Raw genomic sequence first — 24,767 nt, 5'->3', positions numbered from 1 at the left:
CTTATGTTCTTCACCTTCTTTACTGGTAGTTGTGAAAGATACTTGTAAAGCATGTTCTTCTCTATACAAAATAATTAATGACTTTAAAATACAGAAAGAAAGGATTTGCGAAAGGGAAAAACCTGGGAGGCAGCCATCCACTGCAACAAGCTTTTCATTTCAACATCCCCTCCAAAAGCTCCACAGCCCCAGTTTCCGGTGGCTATGCCCATTGTGGATGTTCTCTTTGAGGTTTTGACAGCATGATCTGCTAGATAAGAATTCCAATATCAGATCAATTGTATCATTCGGATATTCAGAGTACATTTTTTTCTTTTATGCAACTGATGTAAGCTTTATTCCAAATGTCTGAACGAAGTCATTTGCTTTATTCTTCATAAAGGGCCCCTGGGAATCTCAAAGGGAATTAAGCTTCACCCTACAATGACCCTTTCTTGACATGACCAGCAGGCAAGGCATTAAGCAGCCAATGTTCGTCAACAATTAAGCTTTATGGTGTCACACACATAAAAGTGAATATGATGGCAAATATAGGCCGATACATGTGTACGTCATGGTTTGAAAATTAGGGGAAATACCTAGAAAAAGCGCTGAATTGCAAGGCTCCATCCCCGTAAAATGGCTTACGAGATCTGAAAAATGCACATCCAGATGATCCAAGAATCCACAGAAAGCTTTATTTGTTTCCCTGCAAAAGACCAGAACTTGTTACTTCTTCGCCTTCGCTTGGCATTCAAAGATAAGATTGCTCCAAATAGAATGAATCCCTGTCTGCCACCTAAAGTACCAAAAAAGACATATCATTTGCAGCTCCTCTCATCCTATCAGTACGCATCGAAAAACTACTTGATAGATTGTCAAACAATGTATTCACTTCTTTAACACTAGGGCTAAGAGAACACTAGCCACTTTCGTGGCTATTACCAGGGTCTGGAACCTAGCAGGGTCATGTCCCCAGTACCAGATCGATGACTACAAAGAACACCTTTAATAAAACTGCCTCTAGAAAACCAGAGATACTGGGGTCATGTGTCCCCAGTACCAAATTGATGCCTACAAAGAACACTACTAATAAAACTAATTCTACAGATACATAATACCTGTTTGATATGAAAGCCTTTGGTTGGCAGGACACACCCATCCCGGGATGCTGCCGCAGCCTGACAAGGTAGCTAAGTGGGGAGTTCCAACAGCCTGGCGACGAGCACGGGATGGTGGGCAAAGGCTGGCAAGCTAGGGCAACGTAGGTACAGGGCCTCTCTCTCTCTCTCTCTCTCTCTCTCTCTCTCTCTCTCTCTCTCTGTGCAGCGCGCAAGGTGCAGCTCCACCCCCTCGCAAACCCCCCCGTCCTGCTGCTGTAGTAAGCTCGCGCGCAGGTGCAGCAAGGCAGTGGCGGGTCTATCTTAGCGCGAACAGGACTGCAGCGACCAGTAACACTGCCGCCCAGCACCACCAGCCCATGGGGAGGGCACACGGACTGCAGCGACCAGGCAGCGCGCGTGAAGGGAAGGCAGCAGCGAGTGCGTGAAGGGCAACGTGAGGGAAGCTCTCTCCGTGAGCAGGTCTCAGGGCAGCAGGGCAACGAGCAGGCCCTCTCTATCTCTCTGCAGCAGCACGTGCAGGGTGAGCAGTAACGTGCAGGATCCAGAGTCATTGGACACAGCAGTTCTATTATCCAAGGATACACAGGCAGCATAGAAGGGAATTGACAACAGCGAGCAGCAGCGCAGACCTGCAGGGATTTATTTGCAAGGAATTTGGAAACTACAGAGCTCATAGAAATTGCAAATTGACACATACAGAAAGCAAACACATGCCATGTAGGCTGAATGGGGAAACATATGTATGCATAATGCGGTGCGTATAGGTTGCTCTCTCCTCTCTCTCAAAAAGTGAAACAAATAAGGCAAGACAAATGGCGGCGCACTACATGGTCACAAGCAAGAGGATGACAGCCATTGAAAAGGAGTTGAAAGAATGCAAAGCCCACATGGATGAGTGGAAGAAAGAGAAGAGTTTAATTCTCGAATGGAAAAAGAGGGAGGAACAGGCGAGGGAACTAGAACGCAAGGAGTTCCGGGATGAAATTCAAGCTTTAAAAAGTAGCATCTCAGCCCTTCGGGAGGAACTCGACGAAACCAAAGAGGGAAGACGCCTTGAAGATGGAGAAATTCAGCCATCAATGATTGACGAGCTGAATAGTATACGAGCACAAGTCAAAGAAATAAAGGAGGAAGGAGAAATGAAGACCTCATGGGTGGAGGTTCTCTCCAAAACGCAAAAGAAAATGGACGAGGCTGAAAAATGGATTGAAGTTGTCAAGAAGGGAAAGGGCAAAGAAATTCCGACTACACCCGACATCATCAACAAAACACTAGAAGAGGAACAACGAAAGGGTACGCGCTCTACACGTGAGAGTGACCGGCCTAAAAGATTCAGATAAGGTGGACCAAGAGGTGAAGAGCCTCATGTCCATGATGGGGGTGGAGAAGCCCTCGCACACACAAGCTTGGAGAGTGGGCAAGAAGAGTGAAGGTAATGGGGAGAGTTCAAAAGGACGGGCTCTCATTTTGCGCTTTCCCTCCATGGAAGAAAAGAAAGACTTTTTAAAGAAGAGACCAACCCTCAAGAAAACAGGTATCTTTTTAGGAGATGATCTTACGCTCTCACAGCTTGCGCATATGAGAGAGGTCATGCCAGAGATTATAGCAGCAAGGGAGATGGGGAAGTTAGCTTTCTACAGAAATGGACGAGTAGTGATTACAGAGCACCGCTCTACATGACGGTGCGAGACCTATGGGACCACTCTCAGGATGGCAGTTTGGAACTGTAATGGTTCGTATAGACTTGATGTGGGGGCCTTTGAGAATAGCTTCAAAGACAGAGACATTGTTTTCCACTCAGAGACTCATCAGGCTCCAGGACAGTTGATGCCGCACATATCAGGATACAGATGGGAGACAGCTTGTAGGACATGCACCAGAACTGCGCATGGGACTAGAGGATCAGGAGGTGTAGCAGTTCTTTTCAGAGAGGAGCTCCAACCACTATTGCACATAGTTCGGAGAGATGATCAGGCGAGATACTTGTGGGTGAGGCTGAGGGCAGAGACTGGACGTTTCTTGTACATCGCCATATGCTATTTTCCTCCCAGCACTTCAGTATATGCTTCACCCAGAGGACAGTCTCCTTACTCTGTACTTGATGATGATATCTGGGAGTTCTCCAGAGATGGAGACATCATACTCCTCGGGGATTTCAATGCCCGTACAGGCAGCTCACAGACAGTCTTCTATGACACATCAGAGGAGATGCTTAGAGAGCTAGAGCCAGAGGAGTTGGGACTTGAGAGATGCTCACACAACAGAGAGCATACAGAGTATGGGAGATACCTGAGAGAGATGACGACTACTCACAGTTTAGCCATACTGAATGGCTTAACGACTTTCCCATTGTCTACAGGTTTTACTTGTTTTCCACATAGACATGGGTCCAGCACTGTAGACTATGTTCTGACACATCCGAGCTTTATCTCTCACATTCAGGATTTCACAGTGGGGCCCAGGCCAGTTGGGATAGCAGTAGATCATGCACTTTTAACATTATCAGTCTCCTTTGAGTACAATACATCTCAGGCCTCACGGGGTGGTGGACATACACGCTATACTTTTACACTAGAGACTGACTCAGTCTATGTAGAGGAGATATGTAGGCTTTTATGCACATCAGAGCCAGTATACACAGTGGAGGAGATCACATCTATGCTGACAGTGACATTACATGGGGCAACGACAGAGGCATATCCACACACTCAGCCTGGGCAGAGACGTCGCTCTGGGCACATGCCTCAGAACAACTGGTATGATGAAGAATGTCGACAGAGGAGAGCTCAGATACAACGGGACCTTACATTGGGAGTGATCACCTATAGACAGTCTCGCATTGCTACACGACGACTAGTGCGGCGGAAGAAGCGAGCTTTCTTGGTCCAGATGGAGCAAGATTTATATCAGCTCTTCCTTAGTAGAGATTCAGGAGAGGCTTGGCGTCTATTCCATGAGAAGTCTCCCCCACCAATGATTACTTCTACAGAGATATGGGGGCAGTATGCAACATCTTTATACACTGTACCTGGACAACCACCATTACCAGACCCACCACAGCCATGTCCGGATACGAGCACCTTCTTTACCACTGAGATGGTACAGGAGGCCATTGACAGGATGAAGACCAGACGGGCACAGGATCATGAGGGTTTGGTAGCAGAGCACATTATACATGCTAGGGATTTGTTGGCAGAGATGCTTGCACGGCTATTCAACCGTGTCATGTGTGAGGGTCTCCCTGAGTCTTGGAGATTATCTACTATTGTACCTATCTTCAAGACAAGTGACCCCACAGTGCCGGGGAATTACCGTACTATCATGGTAGGACACACATTGGCACGGTTATATGCATCCATCCTCGAGCATAGGCTGAGCAATTGGGCAGAGATTATGGGCATACGAGCACCTGGGCAGGCTGGTTTCAGAAGGGGTTTCTCCACACTAGATCATGTCTTTACACTCAGAGCTATCATTGAGGAGGGTCGAGCACATGGTAGACGGATATACTGCAGCTTTGTGGATTTTCGCAAAGCCTTTGACACAGTGCCGAGGGCCAGACTGATGCACCGGCTTACGGAATTGGGGGTACCCACAGAGCTGATGTGGGGGATCATGGCATTGTACAGTTCAGTGATGGGTCATGTACGCACATCAGAGGGGATATCCGACATAGTTCACTCCACCATCGGAGTGAAACAGGGATGCCCACTGTCCTCTACTTTATTTGGTATGTATGTTGATGGGGTCTCTGATTATATTGACAGAGGAGGAGATAGAGGTGCTCAGCTTGCACGGACATGGATCCCTCTTTTATTGTATGCTGACGATATCGTGTTGATATCAGAATCGCCAGAGGGTTTGCAGAGACATTTGGACGCATTGCATAGTTTTGCAGAGGATAGTGGATTGTCTGTCAACCTTGGTAAAACCAAGGTCATGGTATTTAATACCACGCCACAGTGGGTTAGGAGATCAGCACCTACTTTCACATATGGACAGGACAGTATGGAGTACACTGATGCATACACATATCTTGGGGTGGTCTTTAGTGGACCGAGGTTCACACTGAAAGTGCCAGCAGACACTAGATTGACTCGTGCCTATGCAACCCTAGGTGGTTTAGAGAGGATTTGTTCGCAAGTTCAGTTCCAGGAACCTCGAACAAAGCTCTGGCTTTTCGATACTTTGGTCGCTTCAGTTATGCACTACGCGGTTCAGGTTTGGGGACCGTCTATTGACAGTGCTGGATGGACTAATATGGAGAGACCCCTGATATCTATGATTTCTAGGCTGATTAGAGCCAAGGCCTCAGTCCCACATGACATCATACGAGCGGAGCTGGCTGCCCCACCTATGGAGGTTGAGGCACTCACCAGATCAGTATCATTTGTACACAGCTTATGGGACACCACCAGGGACAGGTATGCCAGGCTTGCTCTCGAGTCATCCAGACAGCTTGCATTACAGGGAGATACATCATGTTGGTATGCACAAATGAGCTCATGGTTTCAGAGGCATGGTTTCAGCATGGACAGGCTGCCCCCTTTCCACTATTCTCTTGATGCACCATCCTTGGCTCTTACACGGATGGAGACTACTAGACTCATTCGGCAGGATCTTATCCAGCTTGATAGCAAGAGGACATGGATAGAACCATCACGGGAGTTGGGTACGAAGAGGGCTTTCTATAGAGAACATCTTCTTCAACTCACGACAGACGGATTTGTCACACGGCCCAGTTACATGGACACACATCTATCTCATAGGTTACGATGTGCTATTGGCCAGATTCGCACATCTTCACACCAGCTTGGGATTGAGACAGGTAGATTCAGAGGCATACCAGCAGACAGTAGGATATGTCAGTTATGCCATGCAGAGCCAGAGACAGAGTTTCACTACATATGTCGCTGCACAGTCTACTATGAGATACGGGGACGCTTTCATTGTCTATTCAAAGATGGTTTTGACTCGTTAGACAGAGTCATGAGATATCAGGATCAAAGATGTCTCGGATTATTCCTACTTGAGATTCAGAGACATAGAGACGCTCTATTGAATGGGCAAAGACAGAGACAGTCCCAGAGACGCATCTCAGATTTCTTCAGTCTGAGTACCACAGAGTCAGAGGGAACACCACCACCAGAGAGCTCGGGTCCCACCCATACACACATCAGCGGTACTCTCATTGATCGAGCTACAGAGTTAGGGAGATCGAGACGACTGCGACTGAGGAGGGGAGCCACGCAACACCGGCGGAGATTGCGGCAGAGGATCCACAGGATTCTAGCACGACACCCAGAATGTCGATCGGGATAGGCTTCATGCTACTGCTATATTGTATCATGGTGACACTTATCCCCATTTTGTACCTTTATGGTGATACCATTGCTCAGCCTACCAGCCACCCATAGGAGTCGGTAGCACTCCTATCAGTTCTTTGTTTGTACCCAGACTTGGTACTAGACTCATCATTGTAATCAGTTGGTCTCATAGGTCATTTTGGCCTCTTGTAGACGTTAATATATCATTTCATTTCTCTCTCTCTCTCTCTCAGTTCAGTTTTGTATCAGTTTTGTTTCATTTGTCTTTCCGATAGACAGATGACATACACACCATGTACATTTGATTTGTCTCATAGGCCGATTTCGGCCTGACATAGACGTTAAAAATCTTTCTTTCTTTCTTTCTTTCTTTCTCTCTCTCTCTCTCTCTCTCTCTCTCTCTCTCTCTCTCTCTCTCTCTCTCTCTCTCTCTCTCTCTCTCTCTCTCTCTCTCTCTCTCTCTCTCTCTCTCTCTCTCTCTCTCTCTCTGTGATTTCACTTTCAACTTCATCTCTCTCTCTCTCTCTCTGGAAGTGGCGCGTGATGGGATGCTGCTGCTGCGTGAGGGTTCTTGCTGCTGCTGCCGCCTGATCTGCTGACCTACTGCCGCGTGAAGCAACCCCCCCTGCGTCGCCACAGTCTGCCCCCGCCGCCCTCTGGCCTGCGCTGCCTGTGTTGCCGCTGCGCGCTGACAGCCTCGTGCAGGGCACAGGAACGCACAGAGCGTTGGGCTCTTGGACAGAGCACAGGAGCATAATCGCTTCTCTCCACTCTCTCTCAGCAGTCCCGTGCAGTCCTACGCAGTCATAAGCTCAGCAGTCCTACGCGTAGCACTTCCAGATGATCTACGCGTAGCAAGTCAAGCAGTCCTTCTACGCGTAAGAAGCCTACGTTCAAGTTTATTTCATTTTAAGCCTTAAGGTAAAATTTAGTTTAAAGAGATTTTAAGCCTTAAGACCATTCTCTTTACGTTCAAGTTTAAAGAGATTTTAAGCCTTAAGGTAAACTGGTCAAGTTTGCCATATTCTCAGCCCCTCACCCTATTACCCTAGCACCCTACCCCACATTTGTGGCCCGGGTTCGATGGATCCGCCTACCGAAGGGGAAGGGCCGGGTGTAGATAGCTACACCACCCCAAAAAAAACGACGGCCACTTTCAAACAGAGAAACAGAGATATTGTACTATCACCAGGATCATTGCGAGTTGGAAAAACCTCCAGGATACATGATGAGCTACTGATGGAGAAGGTCCAGGTGATGCTCAAATCAAAGCTAAACTATATGAGGGATGACATCAGGAAGGAAATGCACGCGAACGCTGAGAGCTACAGGAACTCCATGTATGGAGACGTGATGAGAGGACTAAGGAGAGAGATCCGGGGGGTACAGAATGAGGAAATTCAGATCGTGAAAACGGAATTACAAAACCTAATCAAGGCCGAAGTAAAGGTAACAGAATGCGTTATGCAAAAGAAACTCGATGAGGCAGTAGCAAGTTCTTAAGCATGGAGAACAAATATAGAAAAGCACATGGGGGAAAAAGATGCAATAATCGAGGAGCTAAAAGGAGAACTTGCGGCTTGCAAATCTGCAACGAAGGAGGCGGGAGACGACCAACCTTCGGTGCTAAAGGAGCTCGAGGACATGAAGGATCAGATGAAAGCTCTATGGGAAGGAGATGAACAAAAATCGAAAACGGTATCTTCATGGGCGGAACGTCTTGTTAAGACACAAGAAAAGGTTGATGAAGCAGAGAAATGGATTGAGGATGCGAAGAAAGGGAAGGCCCAGATGCCTGAGACCACACCTACCTCCACCATTATTAATATGACCATTGAGGAAGAGCAGAAAAGGAAGTATTGGGCTCTGCATGTGCGGGTCACAGGAGTCAAAGACAAAGAGAATGTAGATGAAGAAGTGAGGGAACTGCTACAACGCATGGGCATCACAGAGCCTACTCACACAAGTGCATGGAGAGTGCGCAAGAAAGGAATCGACGAGAAGGGAAACGTAAAGGATAGGGCACTTATTCTCCGCTTCCCGAATACAGAAATACGGAAAGAATTTCTAAAGAAGAGGCCAACTCTTAAGAAAACCAGTATTTTCCTGGGAGATGACCTTACATTGGCACAAGTGGCACACATGCAAGAGTTGATGCCAGAGATCAGGGTAGCAAGAGAAAAGGGGAAAATCGCCTTTTATAGAGGAGGGAAAGTAGTGGTTCTCGAAAAGCGCTCATCATGATGGTGCGAGACCTATGGGGTGACGCTCCGGATAGCGGCGTGGAATTGTACTGGATCATATAGGCTAGATGTAGGTGCCTTTGAAGACAGCTTTAGGGACAGAGACATAGTTTTCTACTCAGAGACACACCAGATACCGAGACAGCTTATGCCACATGTGAAGGGGTATTTATGGGAAACAGCTGGTCGACCAGACAAGAGATCTCTACAAGGTAGCCGGGGTTCAGGAGGAGTAGCAATCTTATTTAAAGAGGATCTGAAACCACTACTACAAGTTATCAGGAAAGATGAACAAGCAAGGTATATGTGGGTGAGAATGAGAGCCGAGACAGGTAGATTTCTACATATCGCTATATGCTACTTCCCTCCAAGCACATCAGTCTACTCCTCACCTAAAGGACAATCCCCTTTCTCCATATTGAATAATGACATATGGGAGTTCTCTTTGATACAGTACCAAGGGCCAGATTGATGCGCAGAATGCAAGAGTTAGGGGTCTCCAAAGAGATTATCTGGGGGATCATGGCCTTATACGGGTCAGTAACTGGTTATGTACGTACTCCAGAAGGGGATTCCGACATTGTTCATTCCACTGTTGGAGTAAAGCAAGGATGCCCACTGTCCCCTACTTTATTTGGTATGTATATAGATGAGGTATCAGATTACATTGATAGAGAGGGTGACAGAGGTGCTCAACTTGCAGGGTCATGGATCCCTTTGTTGTTGTATGCAGATGATATTGTATTGATAGCAGAATCACCAGATGGAATGCAGAGGCAGTTAGATGCATTACATAAATTCGCGGAAGACAGCGGACTGTCGATAAACTTGGGTAAAACCAAAGTTATGGTGTTTAACACCACACCGCAGTGGGTTAGGAGATCGGCACCTACATTTGCATATGGCCAGGATACAGTAGAGTACACAAATGCATACACATACCTTGGTGTGGTATTTACAGGACCGAAGTTTACTCTTAAGAAAGCAGCGGATGCTAGATTGTCCAGAGCCTCTGCGGCCTTGGGAGGGTTGGAGAGGATGTGTTCACAAGTGCAGTTTCAGGAACCACGAACAAAACTTTGGCTCTTTGATACTGTGGTGGCTTCGGCTATGCTTTATGGGGTCCAGATTTGGGGACCATCTGTGGATCAAGATAATTGGAAGTCAATGGAGAGACCTTTGGTATCTATGATTTCCCGAATGATTAGAGCCAAGGCCTCCGTACCACACGCAATTACTCGAGCGGAACTAACTGCCCCTCCGATAGAAATTGAAGCTCTTACCAGATCAGTGTCCTTTATACATGGTTTGTGGGATACAAATAATTGCCGATATACTAGATTGGCCCTCGAATCCTCTCGACAATTAGCAATGAAAGGAGATACATCATGCTGGTATGCGCAACTGTCCTCGTGGTTTCAGAGACACGCGTTCAGTATGGAAAGATTACCCCCCTTCCAATACTCTCTTGAGGCTCCATCACTGGCAATCACACGAACGGAGATTAATAAAATCATCCGCCGGGATCTTATACAGTTGGACACCAAGAGGGCATGGGTGGACACTGCAAAAGAATTGGGCACGAAGATGGCTGACTACAAAGAAAACTTCCTACAGCTATCTGAAGATGGTTTTGTGATTCGCCCGAGCTACATGGATACCCACCTGTCTCATGGTTTGAGATGTGTTATTGGTCAGATTCGTACATCCTCACACCAGCTGGAAATTGAATTTGGCAGATTTAGGGGAATCCCACCTGAGAGCAGAATTTGCAAGTTATGCGGAATGGAGCCGGAGACAAAATTACACTACATATGTCATTGCACCGTATACTATGAGATACGTGGGCGTTTCCATTGCCTATTTAAAGAAGGCTTTGGACCTCTAGATAGAGTCATGCAATACCAAGATCAAAGGTGCTTAGGACTGTACCTACTGGAACTACATCGGCACAGGGATAATCTAATGAGAAGACAAAGAGCACTGCAGCCTCAGAGGCAGATCACAGATTTCTTCGGATCGAGAGAAGCAGGAATGGAAGGAGAAGCAAGAGGCCAGCAGCGAGCACAAAGGAGTACCCACATTCATACCAAAGGCACCCTCATTGACAGGGCGATCGAGCTTAGGAAATCGAGACGACCACGACCGAGATGCAGAAGCACACTTCACCGGAGAAGACTACAACAAAGGATTAGAAGCATTCTAGCCAGACACCCAGAATGCTCCTAAAAAGTTTATCTGTATTTAGTTTTTCGCATTTATTTTCACACTTTCACACTTTTCAGACATTGTAACAAATTCACCACTTTTGTATCAATTTGGTCTCATAGGTCACTCGGGCCTTTTGAAGACGTTGATACAACATTTCATTTCATTTCACTTCTCTCTCTCTCTCTCTCTCTCTCTCTCTCTCTCTCTCTCTCTCTCTCTCTCTCTCTCTCTCTCTCTCTCTCTCTCTCTCTCTCTCTCATCTGCCAGTTGCAATTTCATTCTGGTAGCTCTCAAAGCTAGTTTTCCCCATTTTTTCCAGATTTCCTTAGTGATAATAGCGACTCCTGCTCCACTGTCTAGAATAGCTTTGGAAATTACTCCCTGGAAGTCTACAGGTAGTGTGGTGTTTCCATCTTCCCCCTCGCAATATTCTCCAACCTTGTTTAAGGGTACTGGCCTAGTGTTTAGTTGAGGCTTGTCCAATTCTCTGATCCCTTCTTGAAGCTTTGAGGTAGGGTATTTCACTCCAAATTTTTCTAAGCATTTACCTACGGTGGTCCACATGTTTGGTCGTAACCTTAGGAGTTCAGCTAATGTGATTGTACATGCCACTGGGATGGACAACAACTCAATCAACCCTTGTGAATCCATCACTCTGTTAGAAGAAAGTCTTTGGGATGGGATTGCTCTCACCTCGGACTTGGCTTCATACTCTCCTAGGTAAGAGGGTAGAGTTTTTAGTGAGTCTGGTTGGCTATGCCCCGAACTAATTGATCCCTGGTCTCCCCCTTGCGAATGTATATCAAAGTTCATTTGTGATCTTGCCTCAAATTATTAGTTTAATAAAGCCCTTTGGTGGTGCTTTTGATAATTGGCCCTTTCATTAACTCTCATTTGAAAGGTTTGTTCTCAAAAAAGCAATCAACTGTGGCAATTCACAATGGAAATGCCAATGCTTGGTGCTCATACTTTCTTGTGCTCTTGCTACAACTGTGTCATGCCAAGGACAAGACATGAAATGTGACTTCCTTGAATGCATACTTTTCAGCTTTTCATGCACAATCCGCATACATCTTTGCTCATTCATGAGTGAAACGTGCTCAACGTACAATATGTCATGCCTAGGAAAAGGGATCACATACAGACGCTGACGAAAATACAGGAAACGATCACGAATGAAACACTCGTACAATGCGTGCTGACTAATGATGCGAACACATAATACTTCCTGTGAGGGTTCTTTGAACGGAGGCTCGAGAGCCAAGATCGGTTCTTCGTGGTTCATCGAATCTACAATGAGGTTAGCTTCGCTAGAAAAAGCATCAACTAACTCATCCTTCTTGTGAACAATCACACCTTCTTCATGCAACTCATCATGCTTGTGAGAAATCACATCTTGATCATCATGGAAATCACTATGCTTATCATTGTCAACCAAATCATCATGCAAATCATTGGCATTCAAATCATCATGCTCATCGTTATCATTCAATTCGTCATGCTTCTTATAATCATGCAAATCCTGTGTGTCATGCTTTGGAGAAGAAGAGACTGAGAGAGTCTCCTTTTCACGAATCTCTTGCATTTGTGCCTGCACTTGAAAAAAGAGTCGCAAGAACTCTTTCATGTGTTGGTCGCTCTTTTCTTTGACGGCAACTGCCATTCTTTCTTGGTGTTTACGCTCCATTTCTACTCTTCTTTCTGCGTGTCTGCGATCCATTTCTGCCTTTCTTTCTGCGTGTCTACGATCCATTTCTGCTTTTCTTTCTTTGCATTCACAATCAAATTCTGTCATTCTTTTTGCTTGTCTTGCTTTGCGTTCTAACGTCCTTACCATAAACATCTGGTCCAACTCCTCCATAGGAGTTAGTGCAATCCTTGGCATAGATGGAGAAGGGGGAGGGTCGGAAAAACCTCCTGGTGGGGAAAATTCTTCTTCGCCTCTCTCATGCTCATCACCTCCAAGCGAAGTATCCATTCCACTGAAGTCGTGGGTTCTTGTGGTCTCGAGTTCTTAAGTTCACGAGGAACTTGGGTTCTTGGGGGTCTTGGTTCTTGGGTTCTTGAGGGTCTTGAGGTTTTCTTTCGCTTGCAATCTGTGTTTGAGAAGGATCTTCTCTTCACCCGAGTTCGACTCTTTTCCGCGGGCCCACCGCTTTGCGGCCTTGCGCTCACACCAAGGTTGCTTTTTCCCACCTCACGTTGATTGGCCGGCCGCTAAGTGCACGGTCCGCTCTCAATGAGTGAAAAGAGGCACAAGGGGAGGCTGGACAAGCCCTTCTTTCTTGGGATTCCTGTCACTCTTCAAAAACACGATTAGGAATCGACACGCCCAAGCGAACTTGGGTTTATGCGACCGCAACAAGCAAAAAAAATTCTTGTGATTCTTGTGGTTCTTTCGTTGAGTGATACAGAACACTGCCAAAGCTCTGATACCAATGTTAAGTGCAACGGAATGAATGTTTGAACTTTGCTCAAGATGAGTGCTCCAAACTGTGCTCAAGGTTCCTTTTGTTCTTATGGAAGGGAGAGCTTTCCGTTCTTAATGAGAGAATGCTATGATCACAAACAAAGTGAATGGACACTGTGCGTGCAAGTGTGACACTGAGAGATAGAGAAAGAAGAGAATACGACACCAGAGACGTTGTAAAACCCTCCTCCGAAGGCCCCACTCTCGTCGGCGAGAGTGGTCTACTTATGATTGCACAATCTGGTACAAAGTGAATGGTCTAGGCTATGTCGACGATGACGACGGGGATGGCGACACCAACCTAAGGCTGAAATCTGCAACCTTTTATCTGCTGTCCAAAAACGCTATGGGCTGAAATCTGAGGTCCTTCTTCTGCTGTCCAAAAACGCTAATGGCTGAATTCTATTGCGGCAAAAAAACGTTGATTTCCTGCTGGTCTTTATGGCTGAAAACTGCACTTCTTGTAGGCTGAAAACTGATGGTCTTTATGGTTGAAACTGAGGTTGCTTCATTGCTGAAAAACGCCAGCCAGAAGGGAGGGCGATCTAGGCTTTTTACTAACGCTAGGGCTAAGGGGTCCTTGCAATGAAGATCTGCTAAAAAACGCCAAATACTGGAGTGGGTGGCGATGATGTCCAAAAACGCTAGGCTTGCTTGTTGGAGAAAACGCTAGGTTGATGGTTCTTCTTGCTTGGAAGGGGAACCACCAAGGGGGTCTTGCTTGAGAAGTTGCCTATTGAGTGGTGGAGCTCTTGCTGCCTCTTCTGCCAAAAAGTGCTAGCGCCAGGTTTTTATTTATACAAACTTAGCAAAATTGCCCTACCTACTTTTTAACAAAAGTCACTTAAAAATAATAAGTGAAAAATGTCAAAAATAGGGAAAATAGGCCTATGCACTGTAAAAATGCTACTGATGGGATCTGACTGGAATCTGATGGTCATGTTGTGTGCAACCAGAGGATATGCATCTAATCTAAGTGTCTGGACATGCACGGTCTGCGAACAGACTCACAAAAGTGCCAAATCACTTTCTATTCTAGACTAACTTGACTAAACTGAACCCTGATCATGCTGTAGCTTGTCCACGAACACATAGGGTCGAATGTGTCACGTGACATCTCGTCTTATCGTGATGGGATCAGTACCCACGAAATCTGGAACCAGCCCTGTTTTCATATTCTTGTGCCATTGCCTAAAGGGAGAAAGGTTCTTCCTAACAAATGGGTGTACAAGATTAAGATTGTGGATAAAAAATCCAAGTACAAGGTAAGATTGGTTGCAAAAGGATATGCACAAAAAGAAGGAATTGATTTTCAAGAAATCTTTTCCTCTGTTGTAAAGCTTACAACGTTACGTGTCCTTTTTGCTCTCGTTGCGGTGCTTGATTTGGAATTGTATTAAATGGATGTAAAGACAACGTTTCTGCATGGTGACATTGAGGAGGACATATACATGAAACAACCCGAGGGTTTTGTAGTTCCTACACGCGAGGAACTAGTATGCAAACTGAAAAGGGCTCTGTATGGTTTGAAACAATCATCACGGCAGTGGTATAAGAAGTTTGACACTTTTATGTTGTCTCAAGGCTTTAAACGCAGCCATGCAGATCATTGTTTGTATACAAAAAGGGATAAAGATGGTAGTCCCATCATACTTGTTCTCTATGTTGATGACATGCTGCTTGCCAGGAAACATAAGACTAGTCTTGATGCTCTGAAGCGTAAGCTAAATTCAGCATTTGCTATGAAGGATTGGGTGATGCAGAGCATATTTTGGGCATGCGTATTAAAAGAGATAGAAAGCTGAAATTGTTGTTTTTATCTCAAGAAAAGTACATTGCTAAAGTACTTGACAGATTTAATATGGCTAATGCTAAGCCTCTTGGAGTACCTTTACCTCCATATACCAAGCTTAGCAAAGCAGATTGCCCAAAGGATGAGGTGGCATTGAAAGCAATGAAGGGAATCCCTTATGCATCAGCTTGTGGTTCTCTTATGTATGCTATGGTTGCCACTCGTCCCGACATTGCTTATGCAGTGGGAATTGTTAGTCGATACATGTCGAATTCTGGCAAAGCACATTGGGAAGCTGTCAAATGCATTCTGAGATATTTGCAAGGTACACGATCAAAGTGTATTTGTTATGGCAAAAGTAACTTAGAGTTGCAGGGATATTGTGATGCAGACATGGCAAGTGACATGGATACCAAGAAATCTACCAGTGGATATGTACTTGCTATTGCTGGTGGTGCAGTCTCTTGGTGTTCTAAGTTGCAGAAAATTGTGGCATTGAGTACTACGGAGGCTCAATACATTTCAGCCACAGAGGCTTCAAAAGAGGCCATTTGGTTGGGCAGACTTGGAAAAGAATTTGGCATGCCTGCTCATAATCCAGTTTTGGGTTATGATAGCCAGAGTGCTGTCTATCTAGCCCAAAATGCCATGTTTCATGCGCGTACCAAACACATAGATGTGCCGTACCACTTCATACGACAGGTATTGGAGGATGGTCTAGTTACTTTGATTAAGATCCATACACAAGATAACCCTGTAGATGTTTTCACCAAGAGTCTTGCTAAGGCTCAACACGAGCATTGCATACAACTGGTAGGAGTTGGTTAACTTAAGGCATCATTTATGCCTTTAAGTGGGAGGTTGTTGGGTTAAAGGCCCTGAATAACCCCTTATGTACACTTTATATACATTTTTATACTTTGTCCAGATTGAACCTGGACACATTTTTAAAAGTCACTTATAATAAAAGTGGAAAACCCACAACTCAACACAAGTGAGTTTTCCCAAAACGAACGAGCCTCTCTCTCTGCATTTTTCGATCCCTAGCGCTACCCCCTTCCTGCACTCACGCTTGGCTACATCCGGCCCAATCCTACACTCCTTCACCACGCGCATCTCCCGGTAGCCTCTGCTTCGGGCTTTCAACATGAAGCCCGTAAACAAGGTAAATGGGTAGTCTACCTTGCCGGTAAAGCCATCATCCAAGAGTTTTGAACTCCCAAGACAATTCCCCCTCCACCTGACCCCCCTTAGATTTTGTTTCTTGTTCTTTCCCTTTTTCCCTTTACCCCCTGACGGACCCTCAGTCCCTAACTGATATGTATTTAACGTATTCACCTCAAAAGAACAAATGTAATGTTTTGTTTTGGTCCCATGGGTCATATCTGACCTTCGTGGACGATAATTAAATCTCTCTCTCTCTCTCTCCTCTCTCTCTCTCTCTCTCTCTCTCTCTCTCTCTCTCTCTCTCTCTATATATATATATATATATATATATCTATATATATATATATATATATATATATATATATATAAAATATAATGAAATGGGAGTTGGTTTCTTCAGACAGTTCGGAACTACGGTTATATAGGCAGTTCAGTTAATGAGGACTAAAACAGAATACTAGACTGAATAGGGAACTGAAATGATATACTGAAATGGAAGACACACTTGAAGACTAGAAATGGTATTTGTTGATTCAGATCATTAGCTCATGGATAACCAGTACAGAATACAATAGACTTAAGCTCAGATGATTACAGGAGTAATGATTATAAGGTTGAATCTAGAAGCAAAAGAGCTCATGAACCAAAAGTGTTTAGCAAGCCAAAAGCCAAAAAATCAAGCAGCCGGTTACAGTGTAGCGAGTCCTATTTATAGCTCTCAGGAGTTACTATAGTAACTACCTGCGGTAATTACTGTCAGTGTAGCTGTTCCCGCTTTCCGCTGGTCGGCCTTCTAAGGGACAGTTCCCGCCTGCTGGGACTGTCCTCGCCTTCTACATCCTTCCCTCCTTTCTTGAATTTTGGTATAACTGCAAAATTTTTGAAAAAAAATCCACCGCTTGATTCTGATTTGGTGTTGAGAAACCCATCTGGCTTCCTAATTTGGCCGATGTTCCTCATGATAGTATTTGTAACCGGCCCGTAGGGCGGTAGGCGTTGGCTTTCACCCGAAATTCTTTACTTTATACACACACACAGAGCACTTTGCAAAGAAAACCTGCGACAGGAGTTAACACTTGAATACACACACGGCTCAGAAGCTAGAATGCTCCGAGCAGACGCCAACAACCTGTAGGCCCCAAAATTGGCGCCCCTTTCGGTATTTCTTTATTCTTTAGGAGGGTAAATTACAAGGTAAGGTCCTGGGAATCCTTCACATGTATCCACCTAGATACCATTTGATTTGGCCAAATTTCGGCAGCATAACAGCCCCAAAACTTGCGCGAAACCCATTCCCTTGCTGGAACTCGCTTGCACTGACGTATACCCTCTGATTCCTGTCCAAAAACAGTAAATTCAGCACGCTGTATTTACTGGTTTTTGCCCTGTTTTCAGCCCCAAACAGTCCCCTAACTGTCCTTTGCCAGTGGGGCACGATTCCCAATGATCCTGGCGTTCGTATGGCTGAAAAACAGTCAAATTACAGCGCATACACAGCGCTGATTTTGCACCCGTACGGTGAGGTTATGACCCTCACCAGTGCCTGCTTTGGAGCAGCAGTTAGCTACCCCTGTTCCTGCTCAAGGAGGCTCTTGCCTCAGCACAAAAGCATGAACCCACACAACTGTACATCAGTCAAATGAGTAGCCCTCTTGTGGGGCATCACATAACTGCACGTAGGGGAGAAAGAGAGCAGTATGTAGCGTGCGGGGCATCACTCCCGTCACCATACTGTACATAGAGGGCAAGGTAAGCATTCCATAGCTTCTGTACCTGTTGCAATCCGCCTGTGGCTGAAAATGGCGCCCCCTTTGTTGATATGCAGCTTGTTTTTGCCTCCCAGAGTGGCAGAATCGCTCACAAGCTGACACGTCGCCCAGTTTCCGAGTTTGGGCTTTCCCTGCTAAAAATATCTCAACTGGTGCGTCAGTTGACTTCGCGGCAGAGTTGTAAAGTGTTCCCCTAGTCATACCGAAGGTAATGACGCGAACACATTTCGTGGCCCAAAATAGCAGTTCCCTAAATTTTAGGGGATGCTTCCGTTGGGCTCCCACTGGTCTTCTGACCATCTATCCTCATTGGGACCGCATCCAAAAATGCAATGTGGCCCAACTGTCGGATACTTTTTGTTGGTAGTCCCACCTTGACTTTACGCCTTAATTGAGTTCACTTCCTAGTATCCACCAACTTGCTAAGTGCGACGGGGGGGCCTATATGATCTTGCTCTGAGCCTAGACATCCTCTTACCATACGAATTCCAGTGCCGACCACTTCCCGTCTGCGGGTGAATCTACCGTTCACATTGGCCATACAATGTCCGACCGTTTGCTACTTCAAAAAGAGGGTCTCAAAATAAATAAAATAAACCCCATTGGAAAGAAACCAACAACCAAGGTTAGCAGTTGCCACATCTCTGTGACATGGTTAATAACTGCCACGTCCTCGTGACATACCCCCCTCTTGAAATCGCAAACGTCCTCGATTGCATACCATAAATACACGCCACTGATGATCTTGTGCTATCAACACTCTTTTATCATCGCATGTATCCGCAAGAAAGGTCGTAACATACATAGATACAAATGACTTAATGAGGCCTTCATACTTTTGCCATTTCTATCTATGGCACTGAATTCATATGTACATTCGATGTACTAGCTCTATCATTACCCCTCCTTTGCACACGTTGGGTTGGGGCATAAGTAGGCTGTAACCCAAAGGCTTCAAGGTAAAGCTGCAATACATTTGGTGACTCTGACAGTTCATGCTCTTCCATCCACTTTGCATCCATAGGCGGATAGTTCTTGAACTTCACCAAATAGCGTCTTGCAACTTGTCCTTTAACTTTTCTGTCCTTATGTGCCAAAACTTGCTCAGGTACCAGGATCTCATCAAGTTTCTCAACTTCTGGCTGATCCTCAACTGGCATATCTTCTGGCACATCACCCACGAAGGGTCTTAGAAGACTCACGTGAAACGCATTATGAATCTTCCACGCATCAGGCAGTTTCAGCCTGTAAGCCACATCGCTTATCTTGTCAAGCACTTGAAAAGGCCCATAGTAACGCATGCTGAGCTTAGGAAACAGCCGTTCCTTGCCCTTCATCTTCTTTAACCTTGCCTTTTCGAACCTTAGCAGAACCCAATCACCAGGTGATAACAACAATTCACGACGGTGACGATCAACAACCTTTTTCTGTTTTGCCTGAGTCTTCTCCAAGGCAACTTTAATCTTCTTATACATCTCATCCATGTTCTCAACATATCGATCTGCCTCAAAGATCTTGTCCTTTGTGTGCAAAATGGGAGGAACCTTTTTGCCGCCTTCAACAATTTCAAAAGGTGCTTTGCCAATAGACGAATGAACCGTATTATTGTACGCATACTCAAGCATAGGCAAATATTGTTCCCACTTGCCCTTATTATCTGACACATAGCATTTCAGCAGATCTAAGACAGTAGAATTGGCCTCTTCTGACTGTCCATCACTTTGTGGATGAAACGAAGACGAGAACTTGAGCGTAGTACCCATGTTCTCAAACAATCCTCTCCAGAACAAACTGGTCATGCGAGGATCACGATCACTGATAATCGATTGTGGCATACCATGGTACTTAAACACATTGTACATGAACAAGCGTGCCATCTGATCAGATTTTATCTTCTTCCTGACAGGGATAAAATGGGCCTGCTTGCTGAACCTGCAGATAATGGTCCATATACCATCATTCCCTGTTGGCGTCCTTGGAAGATCAAAGATAAAGTCCATAGCAATGCTTTCCCATGGCTTATCCGGAATCGGCAGTGGTTGTAACAACCCTGGTGCCTTTTGCCTGTCAAACTTGACCTTTTGGCAAACTATGCATGCTCGCACAAAGGCATCCACATCTCTCCTCAAGGTAGGCCAATAGAAGAACGTCTCTACCGCTTTAACTGTTGCATCAATGCCACGATGCCCTGCATACAGTGGGACATGACTCTCTTCCATGACCTTATGTCGCAATGGCCTAGTGACACAAAGTCTGCCATGCATCATCATAAAACCGTCTCTAAGGAGGTAGTGCTCGTGATGTTGCCCCTCTTGTAACTGTTCAAAGATCCTTGCAAAATCTTCATCAGCAGTATACTGTTCCTTCATGTCATCTAACTCATGATGATAAGGAATTGACACAGCTGAAATTTGTGGCTTTCTTGATAACGCATCAGCCACAACATTCTTCTTGCCTTCCACATGCATAATCTGGAAGTGGAACATGGAAAGAATGTTTGCCCATCGCATATGCTTTTCGGATAACTTTGACTGTGTCAAGAAGTATCGCAAGGTCTGATGATCTGTTTGGACAACAAAATCAGCACCTAAGAGGTAGTGCTTCCAGCTAGAAAGCGCATGAATAACGGCCAAGAGTTCTTTCTCATAGACTTGCATAGTCCTCTCTGGCCCTTGCAAAATTCGGCTTTCATAGGCTACTACCCGTCCATCTTGCATTAGCACTGCTCCGATGCTACTGCCACACGCGTCACACTGGACCACAAATGACTTCCTGAGATCTGGCAAAACAATAACTGGATCTCAAGTCAACTTTTCCTTTAAGAGACTAAAAGCTGAAATCTCTTTTTGGGTCCATCTGAAAGTGACCTCTTTCTTTTGCAATGCGTGAAGAGGCGATGCTATCTCTGCAAAATTTCTGATAAACCTTCTATAGTAGGAACACAATCCCAAGAAGCTTCTGACATTGTGCACAGTCTTCAAGTCTGGCCATGTCTTGATAGCTTCGACCTTTGCGGGATCCATTCTAACACCATCCTTTGAGACTATGTGGCCCAGAAAGTGGATCTCTTCAAGGAAGAATTCACTTTTCTTAGGATTGACAAGTAACCTGTGACTGCGCAGCTCTTCGAACACAATGGTCAAGTGACGCCTATGCTCCTCTTCATTCTTCGAATACACAATCATGTCATCGAAGAATGTTCCAACAAACTGTTGATGCGAGCGAAAAATCCGGTCCATCATTCTGTTGAACGTGGCACGAGCATTTGTTAGCCCAAACGGCATCACTAGAAACTCATAAAGACCAAATGTCGTTCTAAACGCAGTCTTGTGCACATCCTCTGGGCTTATACGAATCTGATGGTACCCACTCTTCAGGTCTATCCTGCTGAAAATTGCAGCACCCTCTAAACGATCGAGAATATCATCAATGCGAGGAATAGGGAACCTATTCTTGATGGTATTCTTATTCAACGCACGGTAATCAATACACATGCGCCATGAGCCATCCTTCTTCTGCACTAGGAGCACTGGGGAGCAAAAGGGTGAAGAACTAGGCTGAATCAGCCCCTTCTCTAATAACTCCTCAACCTGGCCCATAATCTCTTTCTGCTGTGCCGCACTAACCCTGTAGGGAGGTCTATTTGGTGGGCTACACCCTGGCACCAAATCTATCCGATGGTCCTCAGGTCTCTCTGGCGGCAATTGCGACGGTAATGAATCAGAAAAACAGTCACTAAACTTTTGCAAAAATGCTGACCTTTCTTTATCTAACACAGATAAATTTGACTGATCACTATCTGAGACATCACGTGCAAAAATCAAGTACACAGAAAGATGATTCTTTATTACAGAAGTGATAGCAGAAGCAGATACAATAGGGACTGACTCTCCTTTAAGCTTTACATCCAAGATGTGAGTTTTGCCCCTATGCTGTGCAGTGATCTTTTTGTTGTAGGCATCCAAGACTCCATGCACTCGGAACATCCACGGGATCCCCAACAAGGCGTCACAACCTTCCAGCGGCATGATGTAAAACTCTTCAGTGTCCACATACGACTGAATATGCAGACGCAGTTTTCCAATGATGGGAGTAACACACTCTGAGTGGCCAGGACATGCCAACCCTGCCTCTGCTGTGTACCCCATCTCTTCAGCTTTGATGCCGAGCTTCATAGCTAACTCTGGTGAGATAAAGTTGGCTTTGGCACCTGGATCAAAGAAGATGAGTGCCGTCTGATCCCTAACTTTACCCCATGCCCTGCATAACTCACTGGCATCTGTGCTGGGCCTGTCACCCACCATGTCTGGCACTAAACCTGCTGTGGGTTTAGGCTTCTTGCCTTTCTCGTCTTCTTTATCCTCTGAGTCAGCTGGCCTTTTCCTTTGTGGACAATTGATAGAAATATGAACAGGCTGCTCGCATATAAAGCATTTGTTCTCAGCCATTAGGACCTTCTTTTCCTCGAGCGACTTGCGCACAAAAGGCTTCCTTTTTTGTTTCTTTGCCTGCGCTCCAGAAGTCCCAGCTGAATCCTTGTCTTTGGTGGCCTGTTCAGACCCCTGTGACGCATCAGGAGCCGTCTTCACAAAGGGCTTCTTCGCTGAATTTTTCTTTTGCTGCCCTCCTTTATCACTGCTCGGAAATCCACTGTCCTCTCCTTTCAACAGGGCAAGACCAGTGTTCGCAACTTCCATAAGCTGAGTAAGGGTAGCCACTCTATTCTTTGTACAGTAATCGCGAAGCCCTTTAGGCAACCCACAACAATACTTCTCTATCTGCTCTGTCAGTGGCACAAATCTGTAGGAGGTCACTGAGAGTAATGCTTTACAAAACCTCCTATTGTACTCCAGCAAGCTCTTGCACGAAGCTGCCGTAAGCTGGTGCCAATCTGTCAAGACATCGGCTTCAAATTCATTTGATAGCCAAGCAGATGCAAACATTTGCTTGAAGTAAACCCAAGTGGCGCCTGTCCTTGCATTAACAATGTCGTCCACCATGTCAGCGCATTGTCCTTTAAGAAAGTGGCAGCTTTCCTAACCTTCGAGGCCTCTGTAAAATTCCCTCCCGCATAAGCTGTATCAAACTACTGGAGGAAAGTGAGTGCCTTTGTCTTGTCCTCGAAACCACTGAAGGTACTGAACTTTACTGCTGCACCACCTTCTTTGTAAGCCTTCGGCTTCTCTAGTGCCCCCAAGTTGTCATACGGAATGGTCTGCAACATGGGCACTGTACTAGGCATGATCGGCACGTGTTGGCCATTCACATTTTGCGTCAGAGGTGCGATATCTGGCTGCTGTCCAAAAAAACCAGCCATGCCAAAATGACCCTGTGGCACCCCAAACTGGCCCTGGTTGCCGTGGAAACCTTGCTGCATGCCGATAGTACCATACATGGGGTTTGGCATGATGCCTTGCATACCCCCGAACACTGTTCCTGGCATGTACGGCTGACTTCCAGACGCATAACCAGCCATACTTTGGAACACTGATCCACCCCCGAAATACCCAGGATGTACCGTGGGTGGTGGAAAAACTGAGTGCATAGCCTGGTATCCAGCTCCCTGCCGATTCAAGACAGCATGCTGGCTCTGAAAGGTGGCGGGCTGAACTGGCATAACCTGTGGAATAGGCGTTCTAGCCACCTGTTCAAGCATGGGAGGAACCTGCTTTGGAGCCCCCGACTCCGCAACATGCGAGTGTTCCCTTTCCTCCTGTGCCTCATGAAGTACCTGGGCTTGAGCTTCAACAAGCTCCGTACGCGGCGTAGGTTGCCTATTTTGCTGTTGCACTGGTGGCGCTTGCAAGAATTCCATAAACCTCGGATTCTGCACCAGCTGCGAAAAGACATTCACCGCGGCAACTAACTGAGTCTTAAACGCATCATCCTCAAGTTGCCCTGTCATAAAGCCCTGTACTACTGGAGGGACATTCACGTTAACAGGAGGTACAGACTGACGTGGCCGTGAGCTCTCGCCAATCTCAAAAACCAAAGGAATCTCCTGCCTGTCCTTTGGAGAGGAACCCTCTTCCATAATTCCCTTCCCCTTGTCGGCCATAGTGTAATCCCCGCGTTCTTGCACTGTGTGTCTTTACCCTGAACAATCCAGGCTCACTCTTTGAGGAAAAAGTGATTGATGTCCCGGCAATGGAACCATGTAACCGGCCCGTAGGGCGGTAGGCGTTGGCTTTCACCCGAAATTCTTTACTTTATACACACACACAGAGCACTTTGCAAAGAAAACCTGCGACAGGAGTTAACACTTGAATACACACACGGCTCAGAAGCTAGAATGCTCCGAGCAGACGCCAACAACCTGTAGGCCCCAAAATTGGCGCCCCTTTCGGTATTTCTTTATTCTTTAGGAGGGTAAATTACAAGGTAAGGTCCTGGGAATCCTTCACATGTATCCACCTAGATACCATTTGATTTGGCCAAATTTCGGCAACATAACAGCCCCAAAACTTGCGCGAAACCCATTCCCCTGCTGGAACTCGCTTGCACTGACGTATACCCTCTGATTCCTGTCCAAAAACAGTAAATTCAGCACGCTGTATTTACTGGTTTTTGCCCTGTTTTCAGCCCCAAACAGTCCCCTAACTGTCCTTTGCCAGTGGGGCACGATTCCCAATGATCCTGGCGTTCGTATGGCTGAAAAACAGTCAAATTACAGCGCATACACAGC

General features: G+C 45.8%; 1 protein-coding gene across 5 annotated transcripts in view; it reads right to left on the bottom strand.

The window, feature by feature from the left end:
• Positions 1-24,767, bottom strand: part of LOC147464544 (poly(ADP-ribose) glycohydrolase 1-like) — a 98,714-nt gene that overhangs the window by 29,492 nt on the left and 44,455 nt on the right. For 3 of the 5 annotated variants that reach the window (XM_086515471.1, XM_086515467.1, XM_086515452.1), the window contains exons 8-9: positions 579-688; positions 123-250 (exon numbers count right to left, since the gene is read on the bottom strand). In XM_086515471.1, coding sequence (XP_086371597.1) covers positions 123-250; positions 579-688 — 238 coding nt within the window. The remainder of the gene's footprint in view (positions 1-122; positions 251-578; positions 689-24,767) is intronic. The other 2 variants (XM_086515474.1, XM_086515461.1) reach the window with 1 other exon arrangement.

The sequence above is a fragment of the Adiantum capillus-veneris genome, chromosome 1 (assembly GCF_014529385.1).
Source record: "Adiantum capillus-veneris isolate H3 chromosome 1, ASM1452938v2, whole genome shotgun sequence".
NCBI classification, from domain to species: Eukaryota; Viridiplantae; Streptophyta; class Polypodiopsida; order Polypodiales; family Pteridaceae; genus Adiantum; species Adiantum capillus-veneris.
The sequence above is the reverse complement of the archived record's forward strand: the minus strand, read 5'-3'. Positions and strand labels throughout refer to the sequence as shown.